The following is a 23278-nucleotide window of genomic DNA, read 5'->3' on the forward strand; positions in this document are numbered from 1 at the left end:
GGTATAGAGGCCAATCCAGCCGCCAGAAACCACACCTTGTGTGATGTCTTGTGCATTACCCTGGGGGTTGTGAAAGAGAATTGAGTGACACTCATCCGGGTTGCCAAGCTGAAGGAGGCCATCCGTTCGCCATGAATTCGCGGGAAAATATGCAAAAGATGATTCAAGCAGTTCCTGCGCCATGAACAGCCAGGTTAATATCAAAATAGCGTCTTCGGCCTTCAAACGCCCCAGAGCTGTTTCTCTCCCTCGAGCCTCCCTTCACTTCAGGTAAGCCGCTCAATGCTCCTCGGGAGTATCCATTTTAGCGTTTTCAATGCCAGAACAAAAGCCAGTATCGCTCAATAAACCATGGTCTCTAATCATCAGGTAGTGCTTACTTCTCATAATTTTACATTACCAATCACGATTTATTACAGCAGGAGCATACGTCTGTCTTCCTCGGCCACGTTCGGTAACTCAACCTCGTTGTTGAACGATATGTAACGTGGCACCAAGACGGCAATAAGAAAAGACCCTTGGTTGACTGACGCAGCCACTTTCAACGGTCAATAGACCCGTTAAGGCATTAGCCACTCAGCCAAATATCCGAAATAATCGAACTAAGGTCTAGGCAGTCTAAATTCCAGCGCCGTTGCTTTTCATTCATCAACAAACAGGGTTCAGGCTTTGAGAAGGAAAATTTTGCAACCGCCCGTTCCGTTCCTGACTAGAAGAAGCACGGAACAGATTCTTGAAGAAATTTGAAGACCCGAGTGTCTGGGCCAAGAGGCACGGGCGCATGTGCTTGACGTTGGGCGCTGTGAAGGCGTTCCCAGGGCGGTCGCACGAGTCCAAGCCCTTTGAAGTGTCACCGATTCTCCAGGATATGCCAGGCAGAATTCGGGGTCCAATAGCACAAGTGAGTCATCTTATCTCCAGGCAACATGGAGTTACCCGGTCTCAACAGCTTGGGCGCCGTACACGTCCTTTTGGTGTGGTACAAGACAGTACATGAGGACATCCAGACCCTCAATTTCGGTCAACATGAGGCTGAAAGGAAATTTCATCGTAGCTAGTGGAAAATTAACAAGTGGTCTGTGTTGGCAAACATCGTTCATATGTGATAAATTCTTTGTTATTAGTCAATAGCCGTTTGTCTCGGCTCCAGCATTGATGGTGGAGTCTGGACCCTGAAATTCGAGGTCCGGCAGTCGGAAATCCTCCAGGCTGTCGTCGGTCCGGGAAAAAGTAAACGCGCACAGGCCATAGACTAGATCGCTCGGATCGGTAAAAGTGGGGCTTCGGCGATGAAGTCAGTCCATCTTGTCGGAGTTGACCTCAGACCCCGTGAATCAAATCAAACTCTTCCTTTTGGTCAATTCTCGTCTCTCCACACTTCAAGTTAGACCAGACCGTACCCGGCGTGTATCGGCCGTGCTATCAGTCAGCCATTACTCGCAATTGCCTCTCCACAACCGCCCGAACTCGTTTTGTCTGCTCACCAACAAACGGCACAACCTTTCGCGTCCGAAGTGGCTCACGGAGCTTCCGGTATCCTACACTGATTTCGTCAGCCCTACCGACCGACAATTGACCCACGATGCCGGCGTTTCAGAGCAAAAGGTTCCGGTCCGCGGCCGACATGAACAGCATCGGCATGCGGTACCGCACCCTCATGAACAAGCATCCCTTCCTCATGTTTGGTCTGCCTTTCATGGCCGTCATTGTTGCTGGTTCCTTCGTCCTTACGCCAGCCACTGCTGTCCGCTACGAACGCTACGACCGCAAGGTCCGCCAGATGACCAAGGATGAGGAACTCAATGTGCGCCGGTCTGCAAGGAAGGTGGACATGAAGGAGGAGTACTACGTACGTCTCAGTCTTGGAACGGGAGGGAGAATGTTGCTTGAGATGTGCGATTCACTAATCCTTGGAAACAGAGACTTGCTGGCAAGGACCTTGATGATTGGGAGCAGAAGCGCGTGAAGAGACTTCCGGGTGAGAATGATGGCGTGTTGTAAATGAGGCTGTACATGCTCCCTTGCCTTGTGTGTATGGAAAGCTATCACGAACATGAGAGATTCATCGATTTCATCAAGATCGATCTCCAGTGAAGGTTGCAAAAGACCACGATTACGACCGCATCGACGTCATTACATCTTCTCGTCCTTAATGTCGCGGTTGTTTCTGAAACACCGGGAAGCAAGGGTCGCCAAGGAGGGCAATGTACCATATGTAAATGGCATCAAAGGCGTTTTTGGCGTTTGGGAATGAGATCGCGTTATCTGTCTCTAGTTCTGTGTCGCGCAGAGTGAAATCCGCGCGGCTTCACAATCGTTTCGCTCAGAGGGTCCGGGAATTAGTGGGTTTAAGGCTGCAGGGACGAGCCGTAACGTCAGTGTTTGACCCAGGCGAATGGTCAAAGGGATATCAGAGACTAGTTGTGAGATGGAGATCGAGACTGAAGTGAGGACATCTAACGTCAGACTGACAAAGGATCGATGAGTCTATGGAAGTTCGATCTTGATTCTAGGTTATTGGAGGGTGAGATGTTTCACAGGCTTGAAACAGGTGGACGATGCGAGAAGGAGATGCCTCAAAATTGACAACATCGAACAAGAGACTCGAAACTACAAGGCTTCCAGCTGTGAGACTTGCATATGTGAGTCAGTTTGTGAGGTGCATATATCACGCACTGCAAGCACTAGTAGGTGCAATCTATACCCTACCGCAACATGCATTTAGACAGACAATCGATACAAGGCGTTATCAATGCACAGAACATCTTTATTTGGCGGTCTGCCAACAGTCAATGGCTTCAAATCACCCCTTGCATCGAGTCACGTTGACACAATGCCCCTGCATCTCGTAATTTCCAAGTCTAAGCTGAATCCGTTAAACAAGGCTCAGCCTAGGCATCATTAGTATCGCAGTACTTACCTTACCATGTACTTGTATTTTTGATTACTATCATGGGTTTCAAACCGCCCCGTCTCCGTTTTAATGGCAATGCGTGATCCTCTCAATTGACAGTTCATCTCCTCGTCGATCGGGACACGACGCTCGAGCCTCGTCTCCTCATAGCCTAGCATCTCAATGAGTGGCTGAGGTATCATCACATTGGCTGACGAGGCCAAGATATCACAGCACAAGGCCAAGCTAAGATTAACTAAAGCTGCTAAGAGACACGCCAGAGACGCAGGTATCGAGCGGGAATACGCGTAGTCAATGGATAAAGCCTAGAAAGCTTCAAATGGTACTGCTTTAGCTCACGATTGTAAAGGTAGCGCAGCTGCGCAGGGGCCAGAGCGCCACGCCGGTCCCCGCGTTGAACTGATCGTCCTGAGTGTCAATTGGAGGATCAGGGCTTTATCGATTGAGGTCAAATTCAACCGAGACATTTCTTCATTAGTTGGTGATCGTCAGGAGATTGTCACGAACACATGAGTTGCAATCGTGGTAAGATGATGTCGAGGTAAAAAAAAGTGTGGCCCGTATATTGGGTCGATGATGATGATATTGATGATAAATGGGGAAGGACTGAAATCAAGATAGAGGCAGCCGTCCAAACACTGGGGGGTTATAGAGGAGGGGTTGTGGCCAATGACAATTCGAGATTTACATGAATGTCATTGAAGGTATCTGCTCGTCGCTGAATGGCGGTCGGAGGCGATGGTGATCCTGACTATCATTAACGTCAAGAGATGGTGGTGAACTCGTGGCAAACCCGGAACGCAAGGTACAGTTTGTACCTGCAGGTACACACGCACCTCATACGTCTCAGCACATGGAAATCATCCCAAGTGTGTGTGGTAGTGTCGCATTCATACGATTGTTTCCGCCATCCGAGCAACCGAACAAGGCGCAGTACAGTACATTGACAAGAATACGATAACGTTTTGCCCAGCAGACACACCAGTTCGTGTAGGGTAGCAATCGGCCTAGATGCAGATGATGGTGTTTCGACAAACTCGCATGTGAGTGGACAGAGAAATCTTGGAAAGTTTGCCTGGCCCCCTGTCTGTAGGTCATATGTCTGTCTGGCCATGCCAAGCCAATTCGGCAATTAGCACCTTTTTCTCATGTCAGAATTGTTCGGAGTTGCGAAATGCAACGTTGATTCCCCGATACGGGAATACAATAAGCACGAGTAGAGCAAACAAACTGAAAGACGGGAACTAAGAAAGTTGCTGGTGTCGTAATTAATTTGTGTTCTAGATCCAGACTCAGACACGCAAGGATGACCGTGGTGTTGGTAATTGCAATTAACTTGCATGAGAGAAGGGACCTATAGCAGGCTACAATTGGGAATGGAGATCTATGTAACCTCACAGTTAGCTGGCGAGTCAGAAAACACTGCCAAACCAAGGCAAAGGGAATAAGAAAGTTTATTATTAGTGGATGCATCAATTAATCCTGCATATTCACCGATACCCTGATTTTCCCTGTCACTTTTGATTTTTGATCCAGGCAAGTTTTTCTTCTTTTAATTGCAGATTTCTGCGATCCTACAGCAACGATGTGATATCTCGATGCCCGATCCTGAAAATTGACAAAGAAGCAATAGTTGGCAGAGAGAGAAAAGAAAACATATTCCCGATGCTACGGTAATCTTCAGCTCAGCTGTGTTCGGAGACAGCGATAATAAATGAGCCTTCGTGGATTCAACGCCCAGGCGGGCCAATGGCACGGGCTTGCGGGCACTAAATGTCACGAAGCCACTCCCAAAGAGCTGGAAAAACAGTCCGGCTTCACCATGTCCGAACGACAAGGTTTTTGCGAGAAGCAAAATAGAGTACTTTCAAGATCCTTCAGCTAGGAAGAATTAGCGATCTGCATCGCAGGGAGGGAGATTACCCTGACTTTTGCAACATCGTGATTGCATTCGGACTGGGGCTCGGTCATGTTTACTCTTCACGATGCCAATTCAGTCTCATCGTGTCCGTGATTGTTCGGCCTCGGAGCCGGAGGTCAGCACTGCCGAGCCCTTTCTCATCTCGTTTATCAAATGCCAAGACAAAAAGCGAGAAGCGACTCATGATATCTCCATGGAATCGCTACCTTCTCTCCACTGATATCGTCATCGTATTCTTATGGTTTACACGAATTTACTTGTACGGTCTTGAAATATCAAACCCGGTCGTATCTCCACGACGAGACCCTGGATCGTCAGGTCTAGGATGCAGCGTACATGATGAGTCCTCCACCGTGAAATGGATGTGAATAAGTGGAATGAGGGGTTCAGCAGATTCACCGCCTGTGTTCAATTAACCAGTGACAGACCGTTGGCCGTTTTCGGATTCACGTTGTGAAGCGGTACCCATTATTTTCTCAATTAATTGCAAATGGGAAAAATGAAACATCCTCCACCGCCAACTCTATAATCGCGCTTGTGACCGGAAAGAGGCTGAACCGCTGTCACTCGTGAATTGCTTCGAGTGCTTGGCCCGGCCGTCATTCCTAATGCAAAAGACAAAGACAGAGTCAATTGTCTGGGGAAGAATGAAGATGAGGGGCACATGAGAGGGCACGGGATAGGCAGTCTCATGCACGATGCAGGTGAGAAATCGTATCACAAAGCTAGGTCGACCATTTTCATGTGGGTGATACACACATAGGTAGTCTACTGTATGCACGCCGCGCAGTAGCGTACACATACATTGGGGTTAGAGCATCTCGATAGATCTCAGCTCGACTGGCAATAGCGACAAGAGTAAAATGATGGTTGCTGGGTGTAGATTCAGCTTGTAGGGTTTAGTACCAAGGGCGGATGCAAGCGCAGATTGAATATCGATTCTGCTAGAAATTAGCCTACGCGATCGCGAACAAAGCACTTTTTTGTCTGAGAATCCCTACGGTACCTGCATCAAGGTCGAGAAGCTGCTTTATCGTCGGCGTACCTGATCGTTGACACCCACACGACTTCTTGGCACCGCTGTGAACCCCTCCACCGAGCGAGCGGCGCCGCCTCTCGTCCGGTCTTGGGACGCAAGGGGGTTGTCACATTGTGCGGAGCGAGCGGTGAAGACATTCACTCATCTGCTGTTGGTGGTTAGTGAGCTCCATTTGACTCCAGTCTCCATCTCCATCTCCATCCACGATGGATGAATAGCTGAAAAAAAAAATGCTGCAATAGAGTTTCGGCTGGCGCGCGAAACTGCAGCTGAGAGTTGTTGTTGGCTCATCGGAGCTGCTGCTTAATTCTATGGCAACGATAAACGCAACGGGTAAGTCAACGGTCGGAGTGGCCGCTCTACGCATGTTGTGGTTTTGAAATGGATGATCTGTTACTGGAGTCGTGAAAAGATGCGCAATAGGTGACGTTTGGTTATCGCCCTTTGGTGCCACGACAACTTGCTGTGCAATGCATTACGGCAACAGATCTGCGCTGGCGTGCACACGAAACCGCCAACCAACAAATTTTATGCTCAGTGACAGCATGATCTGCTATCAGCTTATACCTGAAGGAGCTTGTATCGACTCCATTCGTATACCAATTGTACTGTGCCTGTATCTCATGATGGGTTTGATTCCCAGGCCCAGGAATTGAATTGACTTACACCCAGACTCAAGCTCACGCTCAAGACATTTTGCTTTTGTTTCATTTCTACATAGTGTTCGCCCTGCATCTCATGCTTCTGAACATGGACCAGGCATTTCAATTGGGAGCGAGAATTCTGGACCGGAATCTTCAAGCACGGGCCTTTTCGGAGTATTGCTTTTTTCCCTTTTTCCAATCGATATCATCAATATTAATCAGACACGTCGTGACTAGACAACCTCCGCAGTTGCATGGGTTGGAGGCAGCCTAACGTGAATTGGCGGTGACCTTGTCGAAAAGGGCTGAAGTCAAGGGAGACTTGAAGAAGCAAATGGTGATAGACGTGAAGGTTTCGGTTCCAGCACGGGAGCTACCAGTTGGCGCTGGGCCTGATGACCTGTCTTGGAAAAAAGAGGCTTTTGAGGCGTGGTCTAACGAGAGGCAAGGTACCAGGCACAGCATTTCTAAGTCAGGTACAGTTGAGGGCCCAGACCCAGAGGCTGACAGTTTGTTTTTGGGGTGGATGGAGACTGAGATAGACGGAGAGAAAAAAAGAAAAGAAAAAGTGGTGTCCACTTTGATGGTGATGGGTCCGATAAGAAGAATGAGGCGTGTTCAAGAAGATCAATACCTGGATTCTACGGAGTGCGATAGATGTTTCGTCGAAAGGTTCGGACGAAACATGCCACAGAATTTGTTCTGACCTGTTCCTCGACGGTCCAGAAAGTAACCTCAATTCAGGTACTCGCAGGTACATACTCGGTTCTTGAGAGACAGGGGACGTTGATCAGCGGGACACCCCTGTCGTGTGCAGAGAGTATGGGAATCTTTGAGAGAAACTGCGTCAAAGGCAAGATCAGAGTGGAGATCTGGCCAAGACCAGGGCCAGGGGACAAGATCAGGTCTCCAGGTACGTGCAAGTACCAACCTTACAGTGCCTTAGACTCTGGGCGAGCAGGGATCCCACGCCCACTTCGGCTGTGACGGTTCGGTGGATGACGTTCATGGCCCCGTAAGCTCCAGCTGCACTCTCACTCACGCTCACTCACACTCACACTCAACGATAAAATACGATGGATTCATTATTTATAGACTTGCGCACTCCCACCCCCGGTTATCTCGGATCCTGACCTCAACAACCAAGTTTGGCCCTCGTAGCCTTGAATTCTCATGAGTATTACATCGATATTATAATATCGTCCGTAATACTTCTACTTTATATTAATTCAACCCACCACCCACCACTACCGGACTCTTTCAGCCATCACCACCACTCCAGGACGTATACGACTTAACACTCCGGTTACTAATACGTCGACCTGACCACCACCAATTGGTTTAGACAACCACAACCACAGCAACATGCACGTACTACACGGCTTCGGCCAGCGACGAAAGTCGTCTCGCCGCCCTCGAGATCTCCATATTCGAAAGGTCTCATTTTCAGGATCCTCCCTCTCCTCCGGCTGCTCTCTCTCATCATCCTCATCATCAACTATCTCCGCAGTATCGACACCATCCCTGCAAACACCAACAGCTTCTCGACCCGAAATCGATCCTCTCGCCTCACACCCCGCCGTCCACGCACCACCAAGGCTGTATGAACGACCATTTATTCGCATGGATGATGCCGAGCCTGTCTTCTATTGTGCCGACAATGCAGTGATCGATGAGGAGGACTATGTTGAGCAAGACGTTGCTGCTCAACAACCAACCGAGATGGCCCTACCTCCTCATGTCAGCCCAATGGATGCTGCTGATGAGGAGGGCAATGAGCCAAGGGATTACTTCTTCACAACGCTATCAAAACGACCACCGATGCCCAAGTCTCGTTGGTCTGAATCTACTATCCAGAGCATCCAGACCTTTGAGGATGAGGAGGATGACTCCGAAGTCACTCAGTCTGAAGACTCTGAAGATGAGACCGATGATGCTTCAGTCCTTGAGATGCGTCGTCTGTCACGACACGCCTCAGCACTGAAGCCTGTCTCCATCAACACAACCTATACTGCCCGACCTGGTCTGGCACCTAAGCGTCCTCCCATGCGCTCCCTGGACAGCGTCGACAACTTTATCCGACGCGGAGGATGGAAGCGTCGCGGCATCGTCTTCCACAAGGATGACCTTGACAACCAGCGATGCGAGCAGGACCGCAACAGCTTCTAAACTACTATCATCTTACACCACTCGCTCAACATACCCTCTCATATTTTGTTTATTTCATTCATGTCATGATATTTCGTCGATACCCCATTATAGCACATACCATCTGCTTCTCTTTCTTTGAATGACATCTTACGGCTGTTTTAACATCCTTCGGCCCACGATCCGGGCTTGACTCTTTTCTTTCCATGTCTATACACATCAATGGGGCCTGGAGTTTTTGTCCATATGAGCCTTGGGACTTTTGGGAAAGCGATAAAAGCGATCATTTTTGGGTTTTATGGGATTAGGAAGTATGGGATTATGGGACTTACGGCTTGGATATTGTGTTGGACACACATCTCTCACGGATCTTTCTACTACATATTACTCTACTATTACTCTCTCCCTGTCATTGGGCGGCATTCTTCTTGCTCTACCGAACAATCTACCATAGCAGTCTCTTCCTGAGACTGAATACTACATTTTGCCGTCTCCATATCCTGCAGCCTCGATTATCGTGCATGTCTCACTTTGCCCTGTGAAATTTTGGTACTGAGCCTAAACAGCATCCACTTTACATCTTGGGTCCAGATTGTGGCCCGAGCATTGTACTTCCACGCTGCATTTTCAGCCTCATGAATTTCCACACATATTACAATTCTGACGGGAAATAGTACTGGAGACGATGAGATTTGTTGGCGAGCGGCCTCACCGAAGCCCGGGCCATGGGAACTGGGGAGATTCACATCGTCATCGTCAAGTTGTGCACTAATAAGCGAGACTTTTGGCCATACTAGTCTCAACGGTCCCTGATCCCTGGCACTCACAACCGTGTTCTTTCTTCCTTTTTCTACTGATGACAAAATCATGGCACTGGAAATGAGTCACTTCGTGTTGGGGTCTTGGCGGGATATGGGCAGGGTTGCCTGCTGATAATAATGGTCCGATGGATTGCCTAATAAGCGAACGAGGCTGAGCTTCCAGAAGGTGCAAGGTAATCCGTGAAATTCCCCAGAGTCAAAGCCATTCCAAGTGCTGGAATCGTAACGTTGCCGGGGCCGAGGGCAGTGAAGAAGCCCTCGTCACGGCGGCCGCGGTATCCAGGCCCAGGGTTCCATGAAGATCATCAGGCCACGAAACTTAAAAGCCCAAAACACAGTGATCAGACACGATTGCCTAAAACCGTCCCTTTGCAATTTGCCTCTTCGTGCCCTTGCTGATCAATTGCACAATTCGAGCAAACGGTAATTCGCAACGGTCAGGCACGACATCAGGGGGAGGCGAAAAAGAAGATGAAAATCGAGGCTCAGGAATGGATGACTTCACCAAGATTGGCATGTGGCAAACCTGGTCAGCAAATGAACGTTGAGAAGTGAGCTCTACGCCTTGTTTCAGTTTGTTGATGTTTCACGTCCCCTAATTTTTCTAGCTACGTGTATCCGTAATTGCCCTTATGATGCGTGTCTACGCACAATGTCTCGATCATTACTCAATAGAAAGGCCAGAAGGTGTCTGATTTCTGGCCATGTCTAGGAATATGCGCTTATCGTAGATCCTGGGCCATGCAAAAGACGTCAGTGGTCGCGGGTAGCTGTTTCAAAACACGGGAGCGCGGGGAGGGAACGTTTACATTTGTTATGCAGCGCCGCGTACGGCGTGTTTCGTCACCAAAACATGAATGTCATCCATCGCGATATGATCAAAGACACTGCAGAAACGCTAAAGAGGCACCAGTGTATGCTGTCCAAAAGTACTCTTCGGTACTTAACAACAGCGCTACCTTGAGGTTATTCTGCTCCCTTGGCCATGCCATGTGGCCTTGATGATGTCCGGAACTTCCAAGGTGCGGGCGCGCCGCCAAGGACCCAATTACAGCCCATCATGACTGTCAACTTCCTTGCTCTGGGCTTTAACTTTGACCTTGGAACTTCGGATTCGGGTTCAACGGCAGCCGAAGGTCTATTCGTCGGCAGTGACTCTTCAAAGTCCCGAGCGTGAGGAAGCAGACGGGCAGTGGTGATCTTCCGTGTCTTCCGCGCCCGTTACAAAAGCTGCAAGGTTCACATGGATTAGTCAATTGAGCCGCAGAAGTCAGTTTGAAGTTGATCCGACCTGGGTAGGCATCCAGACAGCTAGACAGCTATTGTGGGGGGACGTCAGCTACCTGCTGCGCCTTAATGTGGACTGTGCTTGAGAGAATCTCGATGACGATGATATCTCAGCTAGAGGCACTACGTGCAGGTACATTCCATGCGTCTTCTTGACGTGCATTATCTCAAAACTTGACATGGGTCGAACCGGCCGTTTCAGAACATCAACTTCTTCCAAGAATATCGGCAACTTTGCACAGATATCTCGGCAATCCTTCGTAGTTACAGGTTATCCACTAACATTGTCTGCCCTGCTTGTTACATCAACTAAGAGACTCGTCTATCCCAAGTTCCCACCAATTCGGCATCCAATCGCATTAGAGAATTGCATGCTCCGGACTTTCGGCTCCTGCTACTGTAGCTGAACGGGCCTGCTCCGATCACTCTCTGCAGTGAGTGGGTGGGTGAAAGTGACTATGGATACGAACCACTACAGCCGAGTTGATGCCAAGAGCTTGGATGAGCTCAACTTGACGGAGCCCTGTGGTAAGCTACTGATGTTGCGAGATGACTCCTGGCCAACCACTTCAGAAGTGCTAGTTCTAGATCTACCGGCTAGCTAAGCTACCGGCGAATTCATACCCTCCCTTGCCTCGCCTATCACGTAAGACGAGATACAATATCGCTTTCACATTATAAGCAAGGCCATCACGATCTGTTCGGTCGAGTTATCGCACGATTCAACGATTTTCACACCATCACCATCATTAGTTGACCGAGGTTGTTTCGATGTCCACTAGGATATCACACTACTCAAGACTCTAAGTTCAGGGGAGAGTGAGGGTGAGTGAGGTTGGTCTCTTGGTTTCCATCACTTACTTCGTTCCTTTCCGGCTGTTTCTACAGCTGAATCTAAGCAATCCCTGCTCGCATCTTTATCGGTACATTGCGTTTCTATTGGCTTCCCGCCCTTTCGCATCAGACCCAGGGTGTCATGATAACGGAGAATTCCTGGCCCTGTGACCGATATACTCAGCAAATGTAGTATCAAGTATCTTTTCTGTTGACACGGATGTGGATTTATGGACAAGAACGGAATTTGGATGCGCTGTACTACAGAACAGAGCCGAAGTAACGCTTTGGCCTTCGTTCTCGACCACCATTTCCCACCACGACAGCGTTACATCCAATAATGGAATACTTTTACGACATCGCACTGAAGGTTCTGGAGTCGGCTTTAGCTTCAATGTGTCTGTTAAGTATCGTGTTGTCCATCGGAGGTATTTCGATGTTATGGCAGAGCTCTCTGATCAAATATGAGCGAGGTTCAAAAGTTCGGTAGAACTGCCTGCAAGACACTCTGTTGTCATGCCTTCTTTATGATGCATACCGAAGTAACTCCAACTGAGAGAGCTCACTGCGGTGGAGATTCATTTCCCACATTAATTTCTTCATTGTTGGTAAAGCTTGTGAATTCACTGTTGACATTTTGTGTATAATGTGATACTGTCCCATAACGATCTCCTATTATACATCGCGGCTCCAGGAAGGGCATCAAAGGGATAAAATACAATACAGAATAGTGATTTGTTCGAATTCAACATTTGTCTTGAGACTAGAAGTCATGAGGATGCGATGACCTTCGTGAGCAGCATTATCTCCTGCCGTTGTCCACTTCTCATCTATCGAGATATTTAACGTTCACTGTTCCAGCTGCCACATGCGATGATTGTATGATTGCAGTAGGAACTTGAGTGCAGACCTCACACTCCAAATATCGTTGAGACCCCTCCCAGTCCGTCTTCGAAAACTGCCATTTTGATATAGGAGCTTGAATTATCGGCCGTCGAGGGTAATCAACCTATATCCAATTCATAACTAGCTATTATCCATCATACGAGCCAAACTGTCCATTCTATGCTTAAAAACCTATACATTTCCATATCCCATTCTCATTACCATATACACATTCAAATCAAACAGTGCATTGTAGCAAAAAATTCACCACATCCTGCGTTGATAGTAAAGCCCATCCTCAGCCTGGGCTGACTTCTGAAGCTCTTGCTTGATCATCTTCCTCCTCTTTGCCTTGCTCACAGGCTTGTGGTTCTTGACTGGTGCCTCGACGTGTCCTTCTGGCGTTGACATCTTGTCCACCACTTTGGCTTGTAACTGTTTTATAATCTCAATGTTTCTCTCCAGTGCGGCATTGCCCTCAACATCGACATTGGGTTTCGTCTCCTTGATCTCAACTAAGAGCCGCTGCCTTCGCACTTCAATATCTGCTTCTGTGTCTATGTCGATAACCCGGCCATCCTCCAGCTCCTTCGTCCGTACTTGAAACTTCTCAGGGAGGTAGACTTTTGGCGACGGGCGTGTTTCTTGTCGTGGTTTGATCGCTGAGCGGAGTTGAGTGAGTGTTCTTTGCTGGATTATATAGCCACTAATAAAGAGCGCAAATGTACAAATAACCACTGTAGCAGAGTGTTTTATTAGCATGACATGACCAGGAATGCGGATAGCGGTGGAGAGGTTGAGAATATGTCTTACCAACGAAGCCCGATGCGATGACCTGCACTTGGCCGGATGAGAGAAGCAATCTGGCCATTTTGACGGAAATGCTAAATTGCAGTAATTCAGGACTGTAAAATGCTGAGCTGTCACAATTTTGCGTACCTCTTAGGTAGTTGTGAGTTGGTTGTCGTCATCCTTGACCGCTGTATAAGTGCGGTGTTGACATCGTTAACACAGCAACATCCTTATCAGCTTATCGGATCCAAGCTTCACTGATTTCCACCACCAAGCTTCCATACAGTCCCACCATATCCAACCTCGACAGTCGACAACTTTCTAGCCCACGATCACACAATGAGCAGAAACAAAGATACAGTTCACGCCGATGCGCGTCGTTTCCTCGATGAGCGTGGCTCCAACGTATCGGTCGCGCCAAATGGCCTCAATCCCGCGACTATTATGGAAAAAGCCGTCAAGGACCGCATCGTCGACTCATACTTTTACAAAGAGCAATGCTTTGCGCTCAACGAAGCGGATATTGTAGATCGCGTCGTCGAGCATGTCAATTTCATTGGTGGAACGTACGGCGTCACACAAAAGCCCAGTCCATTCTTGTGTCTTGCTTTCAAGCTACTTGAACTTTCGCCCAGCGATGCAGTGCTCATGGAATACCTGAAATATGGCGGAGAAGCTTTCAAATACCTGCGAGCGCTTGCGTGCTTCTACTTTCGACTCACAAGACAAGCGAAGAATGTGTACGAGATGCTGGAGCCGTTCCTCGAGGATAGGCGCAAACTTCGACGGAGAGGAAGGGCGGGCGTGGTGTTGACATTCATGGACGAATTTGTGGACGAACTGTTGACAAAGGAGCGAGTATGCGGTACAAGTCTTTGGAAGATGCCAAAGCGAGAGGTTTTGGAAGATCTGGAAATTCTCGAGCCAAGGGTCAGTCCCCTGGGTGACCTTGAGGATCTTCTCGAGGAAGAGGACGAAGCAGAGAAAGATAATGGGACAAGAGAAGAATCTGGAGAGATTTCCGATAGAGGCGATATGGAAGTCGATCGCGATGAGAGGAGAAGTCAGAGTCGAAGCCGCAGTCGAAGCCGAAGTCAAAGTAACAGCCGAAGTCGCTCACCTTGATCAGATGGACTGTCTCTGCACAGTACCCAAAAGAGTTGACCCGCAAAACACCATAATTCATCACTGAACGCCAGACCGCGTGGTTCCACTCTCCCGTCGCTTCAAGAGATTATGGGAAGTACCACTGCGGCGAGCGAACGACAAAGCTTCTGTCTGGTTCATCAATACGCCATGCGTAGCTCGACACATGGGCATTGCCTCATCTACGACAGCATCTACAGGTGTTGGATGTCTACATCAACGACACAAGACGAAAGAGATCGTATCATATTAAGCTGATAGGGCGACACTCAAAGTCGAGAATGCCAGAGCTAAGGCTTTGCATGCTTATCAGACCCTTCGCCTACTTGTTATACAGGGCACTTGGGTCACTCAACCTGGACCGCGGCAACCATACAACTAGCCGGATACGCATCCATGATCCCCATCCGATGCGCAACAGAAAATTTGATGGAGGACACGCGAACCACTCAGACATGCTCAAGATACTGCTGTCGTCTAATTGTTCTATTGTACAAGAATATCATAAAAGTCATCGCTTGTAATATATCTACAGTCATGCCACCAGTGATTTTAACCTTTCTGCCAGTTGAAGCACCCTCTGGTCGTCCCAGTATTGTCCGATGACCTGCAACCCTGCTGGAAACTGACTTCCCTCCACCTTAGCTGGGACACTCACAGCTGGTAAACCTGCCAAACTTGCCGGAACCGTAAATACGTCGTTCATGTAAACGTCTACACTGCTCTGCTGCTTGAGATCTTCCAGTCTTGGAGGAAATGTTGGCGCTGTAGGAGAGAGGATGAAGTCCACTTGAACAGGGCCGGTTTTGTCCTCCATTCCGGTGACCTCAGCCATGTCACTCAAGTCAAACTGCGCAGGCTCATAAAGGGGGTTGTCAAGTCGGAATACGCGATCAAAATCCTTCTGCACCATCCGCCGAACCTTTTGGGCTTGTATGAAGTAATTGTCTATTGCCTCAGAACTGAGGCTGTATGTGCCGAGGAGAATTCGTCGCTTGACCTCTTCACCGAAGCCCTCACCACGGGTATCAGAGTAGAGAGTCTCACCCATTGCATCGCTACCTTCACCACGCTTTCCGTAGCGAACACCGTCATACTTGGCGAGATTCGAGGATGCTTCCGCGGGAGCGAGGACATAATAAGCACACAAGGCTTCTTTTGTGGAAGGTAGAGAGATGGGAACTAGAGTTGCGCCCTGAGCCTCTAGTGCAGAGGCAGCAGAAACCCAAGCGGCGCGGATAAAAGGGTCAAGCTCGTCAATATTGTATTCAAGAGGAATGCCGATATTTAGTCTCGATAGCTCAGGAAAGGTGGATGGTATTGTTGAAGCACATCGGTTTCGGGATGCGGCGGGTAGTGATGTTGGATCCGAAGAGTCATGTTCGTTGTGCATGCCAGTCTCGAAGATGAGGTGATGTATCGGCTTGACATCCTTAGACAAGAAGCCGACTGTATCCAGTGAGTTTGCGTACGGAACCACGCCAAACCGAGAAATCATGCCATAACTAGGCTTGTAACCAACTGTTCCAGTATATGCCGCAGGCAGTCGAATTGAGCCACCTGTATCTGTTCCTAGGGCGATATCGGCATCGCCTAGTCGTACTGCAACGGCGCTTCCACCTGAGCTTCCGCCGGCTGACACTTCGTCATCCTTGGCCAGGGGGTTCCTCACTGCGCCATTCACTGAGTTTGTCGAATGGGATCCTATACCGAATTCATCCATGTTGGTCTTTCCAACCACTGTTGCTCCGCGTTTGCGCAGTTGACGAACCACAGTAGCTTCGAAGGGTGAGGAGTGAGAAGAGAGAATGGCTGACGCGCATTGTGTTGGGAAGTCAGAGGTTGCAATATTATCCTTGATAGCCAGAGTAAAAGGCTTCACTTCCTTACACATAAAAGGAAGGAAATCAGCATTCGGGTCTGTGGAGGCAAGCTTGGCTGTATTTGTTAGTTGAGTTCGTTTAAGCAGATGAGAGTTGCTCACTGGGACCAACAAAGTGGTTGTAGTTACTATGAGAACGCCATTGTATTGCAGGTCGTACACAAACTCTCGGACAAGACTTGATGTGAAATGGAGATGATTTATGGGCTAATTGCAGCACACGAGACGCGCTCATGGTGGACTTATTATCAACATGAGAAATTGTTATACTTAATGTGTCAGTTGAGGGTCATGCTCAAAAAAGCGGGATGTGCTGCAGCTTTCTGCCTTATCGATAAGACACATGCAACTCATCTTTCAAGGGTCCGATCCCATCCTCCTAGGTAATTTCTCCAAGCTCGAACAAGCATCATCACCATATTAAAATGGCAGCCAAACGAGATCTCGAGGACACCGATGACGGCGAAGTATTAGCCCCCCAACCAAAGCGACCAAAGAAACAAGGCGGCAAAACGCGACAACACCAAAACTCTGGCATCGACCCAACCTGGGGCCAGAAGTATGTCTTCGCAGGAAACGGCAATACAACCACGATCCCGGAGGGAGAAGAGGACGATTTCGAAGATGATTCAGAAGCGATGGCATATTTAAACTCTGTCAGGTATGTTATCCTCTGAAGCGTGTTTGTCGACTTTGCTGAAGATCGCAAAACTGTAGAGCACGGATGCTGATATGGTGAGTATTATAGACAAGAAGCGAACAGGATCCCCCATCTCCTCGTCGCGCCAAAAGTTCAAATAGGACCCCAGTTACCCCCCGAGCTTCGAAGCGATGATCAAGAACAAGACGAGCAACCTATCGACAGGAGTGTATACAATGATGGTGTCGGTGATTCTCGGGGCTGGTATGAAGACGGCGCATATATGGCAATGCCCGACAACGCGGCTGAAGACGACGGTTACGAAGGCGACGAATACCCGGATGGCTACGAAGATGAAAGCTACGAAGAAGCCGCTCTGAATGAAGCTTACTTTGCATCGGTTATGGACCAATACCTCCGCTTACGGTCGATTCTTCACGCCGATCTTCCCTCCAATGCCGTCTCACGTGTCGTCAAAGCCCGACTAAAAACTGATGCACCTGCGGAGAATCAATCCGCGGCGATAGCCACATGGTCACGACTCCTTCGCGAAACCGATCCCCACCCACTTCAAGTCGCCCTGATGTCTAAAGACACTACACTACGCATTCTGCGCATTCTTCTTGGCGGTAAATTCCTTCGTCAAGGGTACACACTTCCAGAACGCACAAGCCGTTGGATCTGGGCACTGCTTGCTAGAATGCCGGACAAGGGCGAGCTTAACTACGCCGAAATTGGCTGGATTCGTGACCTTGGCCGCAGAGCAGTCCTCTTAGGTCGGAGCCTAGCAGAGATGGCGGCTCTAAGGGAGGAGCTAGCAGAGGGTGGACTAGGTGCCCATGAAGCAGTTGATGGGAGCAGTAGTGATGAAGAAGTTCTAGCAGACCCAGAGGATATAGAGGTTGAAGGTGCTCTCAGCTCTGGGCAGGATGAGGACGAGCCAAAACTAGCTGGGTCCAGAAACGAGGCTGAGAAGACATCCAAAGGCACGGAACCCACAGCAAAATCTCCCCCAAGGCCTGCTGCTGAAGAAGGTGAGATAGAAGACGAAGGCGAAGACGAAGATATGGCTATGGAGATCGCGACCGACTCAGAAGCCGAAGAAGGTGAAGTTGCTGCCCAGGAGCCCCAGGAGAACCTCGAGGCAGCAAGAGAACGACTACTCGCTCGGATCAGTAATGGAATGACCTCAGAAGATGAGGAGGATCTTGAAAAGGAGAGCGCCAAACAGCGACTGCGAGCAAATTTACGTGCAACTCTCAACATGATCTTGACGATAGCCGGTGAGTTTTACGGACAACGAGATCTGCTAGAATTCCGAGAGCCATTCGTTGGTATGTAAGTTGTTGGACGAGGATATAATTGTAGGTCTTGTAACGACCGGTTTGTCTTATTTGCATATAGCATACAGCGAGTCCCGATGCACTTTTGCCTTCCAATAACATACAACCGCTCTGAAGCATTAATAAATCATAATCCTGAACGCCCGACCCAAAGCTTGTGACGCCGTGACATAGCTTCTAGTGAACATAAAACATACAAAGCTCTGCTTGAGCCAATGAACAACACTGTGACTTAGTTGGCCATATCCATTTCGGGATTGACGAGGAAATCAGCCTCGTCAAAGTCAGATCCTGAGTTGCGGTTATCCTGGCCAAAGCTCCTTAAACCGGCACCCTTTCGTGAAACTGGGATAGCCATAACTCGAGGGTTTCCATGGTTGCCCATGTCAAAGCTCGAGTCAAGCTCATCGTCATCCTCGTCGAAAATTCGCTTTCGAGAACCGTCGTGGGACTCGCCCTCCGCACTCTCTTGCGACATGGTGAGTTCGGGGAGAGCGTCGAGGTCTGGTACATCATCCTCGAATTCTGGCTGGGTGTCAAGACCGCCGACCTTGTTGATTCCACAGAAGGGGAGAAGCTCTCGGGAAACACCTTTGCCGGCTGCCTTTGCAGTGGCTGGAGAAACATGGACAGGTGCATTATCTGTCCAGAGCTTGAAAGCACTGGTGCCCTTTGTCTTGTAGCCTTCGGGAACGGACTTGCGAACTCGCATACCGACACTGAGAAGGTTGGCCTGGACGTTTGAAGGAAGAGTAGGTTGCATGGGCTTGTCGGCCTCAGCAATCGCAGATTCATCGGATGATCGGGCATTGAAGAAGGAAGTAATTTGGCGTTGAGATGGGTCGGCAGAGGCGCCGGCGAATTGACGCTTGATACGAGGAGTAGACATGATGACAGATTTAGAGCAAGTTGGATTGAAGTTGTAGTGTTGATGATTGATCCAAAAATAATCGTCTGTTACGCTGACGGAATGACGTTGTGGTTAAGATCGCAGTAAGCAGCGAAAGACAAGAAAGTCAAGTACAGAAACAGAGTTCAAGAGTGGTAGAGTGGGGAGTTTGTCAATGGACAGAATTGAAGAGAGGCAAGGTCTTGTAAGAACGCAAATGACGTCGCAATCGAGGGGAGAAAACAAGGGTTCAAAAGGAGAACAGAGCGAAGAGGGGGCTTCTGCGTGAAACAAGTCGAAGATATTGGCTTGTTGCTGGGGTGAGGAAAGGAACAGGGTCAAAGAAAGTGAAGCGCCCCTGTCTTGCCCCAAGACGACGGCGATCCCCAAAGCGGTCTTGACAGTCCAATCATCTAACAGCAATTTCTCACTGTGGGACCCGGACTCCCGCGTTTTGACGCGATCTTGTCGTGCCGCTTTCGCGTAAAATTGAGAATTGAAGATTTGGCTATTGGCCCGCTGAGTCATCTGACAGTGCACTTTTATGTGATCAGCCTCACTGTGTATTCAGAAAAAGAGACCGAAACACCGTTAAATGCTATGTAGGCGTACACAATTCAGTATTCATGTACGGATTAAGTTTTAGTTTTATTTATGTAGGCATACTAGGTCAATATGAAAGACTAGATATCTAAGAAGTAATTCTATCAGAATGGTAGAATGGCTTGATCTTGCACTTTTCACCGCAAAGATCAGCAAGGGTACAGATAGAGGCAAGGCGGTGGCAAACCAACACCTGAAGGCAAGCTAGCAAGTTCTAGCAATTTCAGGATCGACAACGCCGAACTTGAATTGCTTTAACATAGGTACTTGTAGTTGAAGCTCCACTTCGAATTTGCCCTCCATGGTAAGCCTAAGGCCAGATGAAAGACTTACCAACTCGGGTATATCATCACACGAGGTTGTCACATGAGTAATACAAGATCATCCACTGTGTCAATGTACTAGTATCTTTTCACGCTAAAGACTTTCACGGGCTAAGTTCGGGTTTTATCATGAAATGAAGCTGAAACTATGAGGAAACCAAAATCTGTTTGATAGTGGATGTTCTGAGGTTCAGATCTTCACGAGTCTCATTCCATCCAATGATCATCAACTATGACTAGAACTACATTGCATTGAGCTTAAGGCGAAATACCTTCAAACATCATTTCGCGGGGTAATTGGTTCCCCAGGTTCTCATGAAAATTAGTTAACATTAAATTGCTTAGTTGAGTTGCCTTAGGCTTTCATGAGCGGCAGAGCGGATGAGCCTCTCCGCGTCGAGTCATCCGGTGGGTGAGTCGACCACCAAGGAAACTGTGAGGAGGGGTCTAGGCTACTGTCGATGACGCTGTATACCACCAATCATCATCAAGTAGATTCAACTCAGCAGCGATAGCTCTGGTGAGGAGTATGGTCGGCAAAGATTAATAAGAGATAGAAAAGTCATAGCATCATAGCACTTCATCAATAGTAGTGTGCTCTACGACAGGCACGATAGCATCACAACTCAATCGCATCGACTAGAAACATTCACGTCAACAAGAAGGTGATGTGGAAACCATTGTGAATTTCGCAAAAGCACAGTGACCATCCTCCGCTACCCACTGCACCCGGGTATGAAGCGATCATCAACCAGCGGTTCCACGTCCTCGTGTCCAGCTAGCCTAGCCAGGCCAGTCCGGACACTCGTGAAGGCTTTCTCCAGCTTTCCACCCATGCAGTGCTTTTTTTTCCTTCCTGCCTCGAGAAGACTCTTTAGTACAAGGCGCGCAACGGAAAAACAAAAAGAAGAATGATGTGCCATGCAAGATATCCGGAGACCCCAAACGCCCCTATTCTGGGTGCCCCATCTTCTATCTGCAAAGAGGTTTTTGATAGATGTTCGCAACGTCGGTTTGTTCTATCCGTCCATGTCGAGGTTGTGTTTTTGCAGATCCGAGATGACCACCATGAGTTGAACCGTAAGAGTCATGAGTACCCAAGGAGATAAAACCGCCGCGAAGCAGTCTACTTCCGTCGGAAAGAGCAGCCCTCGGTCAATCTAGCCTTACCACCGGTAGGCTGGCAGAGGACAGTGGTGCATCCCTGGCAGATGACGACGGTCTGGGCGTGGGAGAAGACGGTGGTGATGGTGAAACATCCGGGGCACTTGACGTCCATGAAGAAGGATCGAGGGGCGGGCACGAGGGTCTATTATTGTCAGAGTTTTGTCGTTATTTGAATTTGTCGATGCATCGTACCTTGAGCTTGTGCTTCTTGGCCTCGGCGGCCGGGGAAGGGTTCAGAAGATCAACGGCGAGAACCTGAAAAGGCGGAGAGTCAGCCAGCTTGTCCCATCATCTTGCGTGCGTCCTTTGCGTGTCCAATCCATAATCCATTGTGCCATCGACGTCGTGGTCGATCAAATTGATACTTTTGCCACGGGCAGCAAGAGATCTTTTCGAGGTCGATGCTTCCCACGTCCTTCACACACGTGGCTGTCGTCCATCCATCTCCCATCGTAGGTCCATCGTAAAATGCGTCAGAAAAAGGCAGTCGCTTACCATCTTGTCTGATTTTCTCGAAAAAGTCTTGTCGGTTTCTTGCGAGAATGGGAAAGCTTGACGAAATCCGGGATCAGATTTGAGGCTCGCAAGGTGGGTGGGAAGGAGGTAAGCGAGGAAAAGTTCGGTGGCTCTGAGGGGGACGACTGCTTCTTGCCTCTGGGCGGATTCCGCTGCCTAATCGGGTAAGCGCAATAGGGTTGTAACTTCCTCACACGTGATGAAAAAAAAACGGGCGGTAAAATTGTGGCCTTGTAGGGTAGCCCGGTGTAACATAGAGCCGGACGGAGCTTGTGCAGGTGAGATATGCTTGGAGGGGCTTATGCGAGTTATGCATCGAGAGCTTTGCTAGCTGCCTGTATCTGTACGTAAGCCAGTCGGTGATTAGGAGGAGCCTGAAGTTGAGTTGCGTCAGTCGGTCGTAGGCTGCCACTTTTAGACAATACAAATTGTACTGAGGAGACTTTGGAGAATTGCTTCTATTTCTTCAGTCTCTCAAAATGTCTAATCCATTAGAACAACGCATCAATGTTCCTATTGACGACCCAAATGCAGACACAGAATGGTAATTCTCTGCTACCCCTCCATACTCATGAGCTAGCTCAAACCCCGCCATAGGAATGATATTCTTCGAAAACATGGAGTTATTCCTGAGAAGCCACCCAGCCCGACTCCTATGATTGAGGAGGCCATCCTTGAAGGTCGAAGATTGGCACATGAGAATCGCTTGGAAGGCAAAGACCTCGACGAATTGGACGAACTTGAAGACGACGAAGATGAAGCTTTCTTGGAGCAATATCGCCAAAAGCGCATGGCCGAGTTGAACAGCCTACAAAAGAAGGCTCTGCATGGAAGCGTATATCCTCTATCGAAACCCGAGTATCAGCGCGAAGTCACCGACGCATCACAAAATGGACCAGTTTTTGTCAACATGACCTCTTCAATGGGCAACAATGTTGAGTCGCGGGTCTTGACTGAGCTGTGGAGACAAGCTGCGAGGGAGTATGGCGAGATCAAGTTCTGTGAAATCCGAGCGAGTCAAGCCATTGAGAACTATCCCGATCGAAACTGCCCAACAATCCTGGTATATAACAAGGGGGATATTGTGAAGCAGATTGTAACATTGGCTACAATTGGAGGCGTCCGAACAACCATGCAACAGATTGACAACCTCTTGGTCGAAGTTAGTGCTGTACCTGATTCTGACATGCGTATTGTCAAGAGGAGGCAAGCTGCCGAGGATGCTGAGGAGGAGAGATTGGCTGGCAAATCTATCAAAACGGGAACGGCTGGAAGGTCACGGAACGTTGACAGTGAGGATGATGACTGGGATTAAACGCGCTACGAAAGAAATTCGTGGCTTTGGTCTAAGGGACCATGAGATTGGCCAGCGTCAGACATTTTGCAAATCTCCATGTCCCAACGCAACTCCGTAACGGATGTTGCTCTAGTTCTTGTCAGATGTGACAGAAGACCTATGCGGCTGGCCCTCTAATGACAACTCT

The 23278-nt window shown here is 48.8% G+C and overlaps 9 protein-coding genes across 9 annotated transcripts; 5 read left to right on the plus strand and 4 right to left on the minus strand.

Moving 5' to 3' along the window:
• Window positions 1–1582: 1582 nt before the first annotated feature.
• On the plus strand, window positions 1583–2001 carry FMAN_02745 (Cytochrome c oxidase assembly protein COX16, mitochondrial; the record flags this gene model as incomplete). Its single annotated transcript, XM_041820347.1, has 2 exons — window positions 1583–1849; window positions 1921–2001. 2 exons carry the CDS (start codon window positions 1583–1585, stop codon window positions 1999–2001), a joined length of 348 nt encoding a protein of 115 aa, XP_041686236.1.
• Window positions 2002–7883: 5882 nt separating this feature from the next.
• FMAN_02746 (uncharacterized protein) lies at window positions 7884–8687 on the plus strand (the record flags this gene model as incomplete). The annotated part of the gene is made up of 1 exon (XM_041820348.1): window positions 7884–8687. One exon carries the CDS (start codon window positions 7884–7886, stop codon window positions 8685–8687), a length of 804 nt encoding a protein of 267 aa, XP_041686237.1.
• A 4070-nt stretch (window positions 8688–12757) lies between these two features.
• Window positions 12758–13364, minus strand: FMAN_02747 (uncharacterized protein; the record flags this gene model as incomplete). Its single annotated transcript, XM_041820349.1, has 2 exons — window positions 12758–13230; window positions 13307–13364. The coding sequence occupies 2 exons, from the start codon at window positions 13362–13364 to the stop codon at window positions 12758–12760; spliced, it is 531 nt and encodes a 176-aa protein (XP_041686238.1).
• Window positions 13365–13624: 260 nt separating this feature from the next.
• Window positions 13625–14410, plus strand: FMAN_02748 (putative pre-mRNA-splicing factor 38A; the record flags this gene model as incomplete). The annotated part of the gene is made up of 1 exon (XM_041820350.1): window positions 13625–14410. The coding sequence occupies one exon, from the start codon at window positions 13625–13627 to the stop codon at window positions 14408–14410; it is 786 nt and encodes a 261-aa protein (XP_041686239.1).
• A 556-nt stretch (window positions 14411–14966) lies between these two features.
• FMAN_02749 (uncharacterized protein) lies at window positions 14967–16548 on the minus strand (the record flags this gene model as incomplete). The annotated part of the gene is made up of 2 exons (XM_041820351.1): window positions 14967–16369; window positions 16416–16548. 2 exons carry the CDS (start codon window positions 16546–16548, stop codon window positions 14967–14969), a joined length of 1536 nt encoding a protein of 511 aa, XP_041686240.1.
• Window positions 16549–16738: 190 nt separating this feature from the next.
• Window positions 16739–18295, plus strand: FMAN_02750 (uncharacterized protein; the record flags this gene model as incomplete). Its single annotated transcript, XM_041820352.1, has 2 exons — window positions 16739–16974; window positions 17062–18295. The coding sequence occupies 2 exons, from the start codon at window positions 16739–16741 to the stop codon at window positions 18293–18295; spliced, it is 1470 nt and encodes a 489-aa protein (XP_041686241.1).
• Window positions 18296–18528: 233 nt separating this feature from the next.
• Window positions 18529–19185, minus strand: FMAN_02751 (uncharacterized protein; the record flags this gene model as incomplete). Its single annotated transcript, XM_041820353.1, has 1 exon — window positions 18529–19185. The coding sequence occupies one exon, from the start codon at window positions 19183–19185 to the stop codon at window positions 18529–18531; it is 657 nt and encodes a 218-aa protein (XP_041686242.1).
• Window positions 19186–21237: 2052 nt separating this feature from the next.
• Window positions 21238–21776, minus strand: FMAN_02752 (putative 40S ribosomal protein S27-2; the record flags this gene model as incomplete). The annotated part of the gene is made up of 3 exons (XM_041820354.1): window positions 21238–21420; window positions 21471–21533; window positions 21774–21776. 3 exons carry the CDS (start codon window positions 21774–21776, stop codon window positions 21238–21240), a joined length of 249 nt encoding a protein of 82 aa, XP_041686243.1.
• Window positions 21777–22273: 497 nt separating this feature from the next.
• On the plus strand, window positions 22274–23109 carry FMAN_02753 (related to phosducin homolog, likely to be involved in regulation of pheromone response; the record flags this gene model as incomplete). The annotated part of the gene is made up of 2 exons (XM_041820355.1): window positions 22274–22338; window positions 22392–23109. 2 exons carry the CDS (start codon window positions 22274–22276, stop codon window positions 23107–23109), a joined length of 783 nt encoding a protein of 260 aa, XP_041686244.1.
• Window positions 23110–23278: the final 169 nt, after the last annotated feature.

This window comes from Fusarium mangiferae (assembly GCF_900044065.1).
Source record: "Fusarium mangiferae strain MRC7560 genome assembly, contig: FMAN_scaffold010, whole genome shotgun sequence".
In the NCBI taxonomy this organism is placed as follows: Eukaryota; Fungi; Ascomycota; class Sordariomycetes; order Hypocreales; family Nectriaceae; genus Fusarium; species Fusarium mangiferae.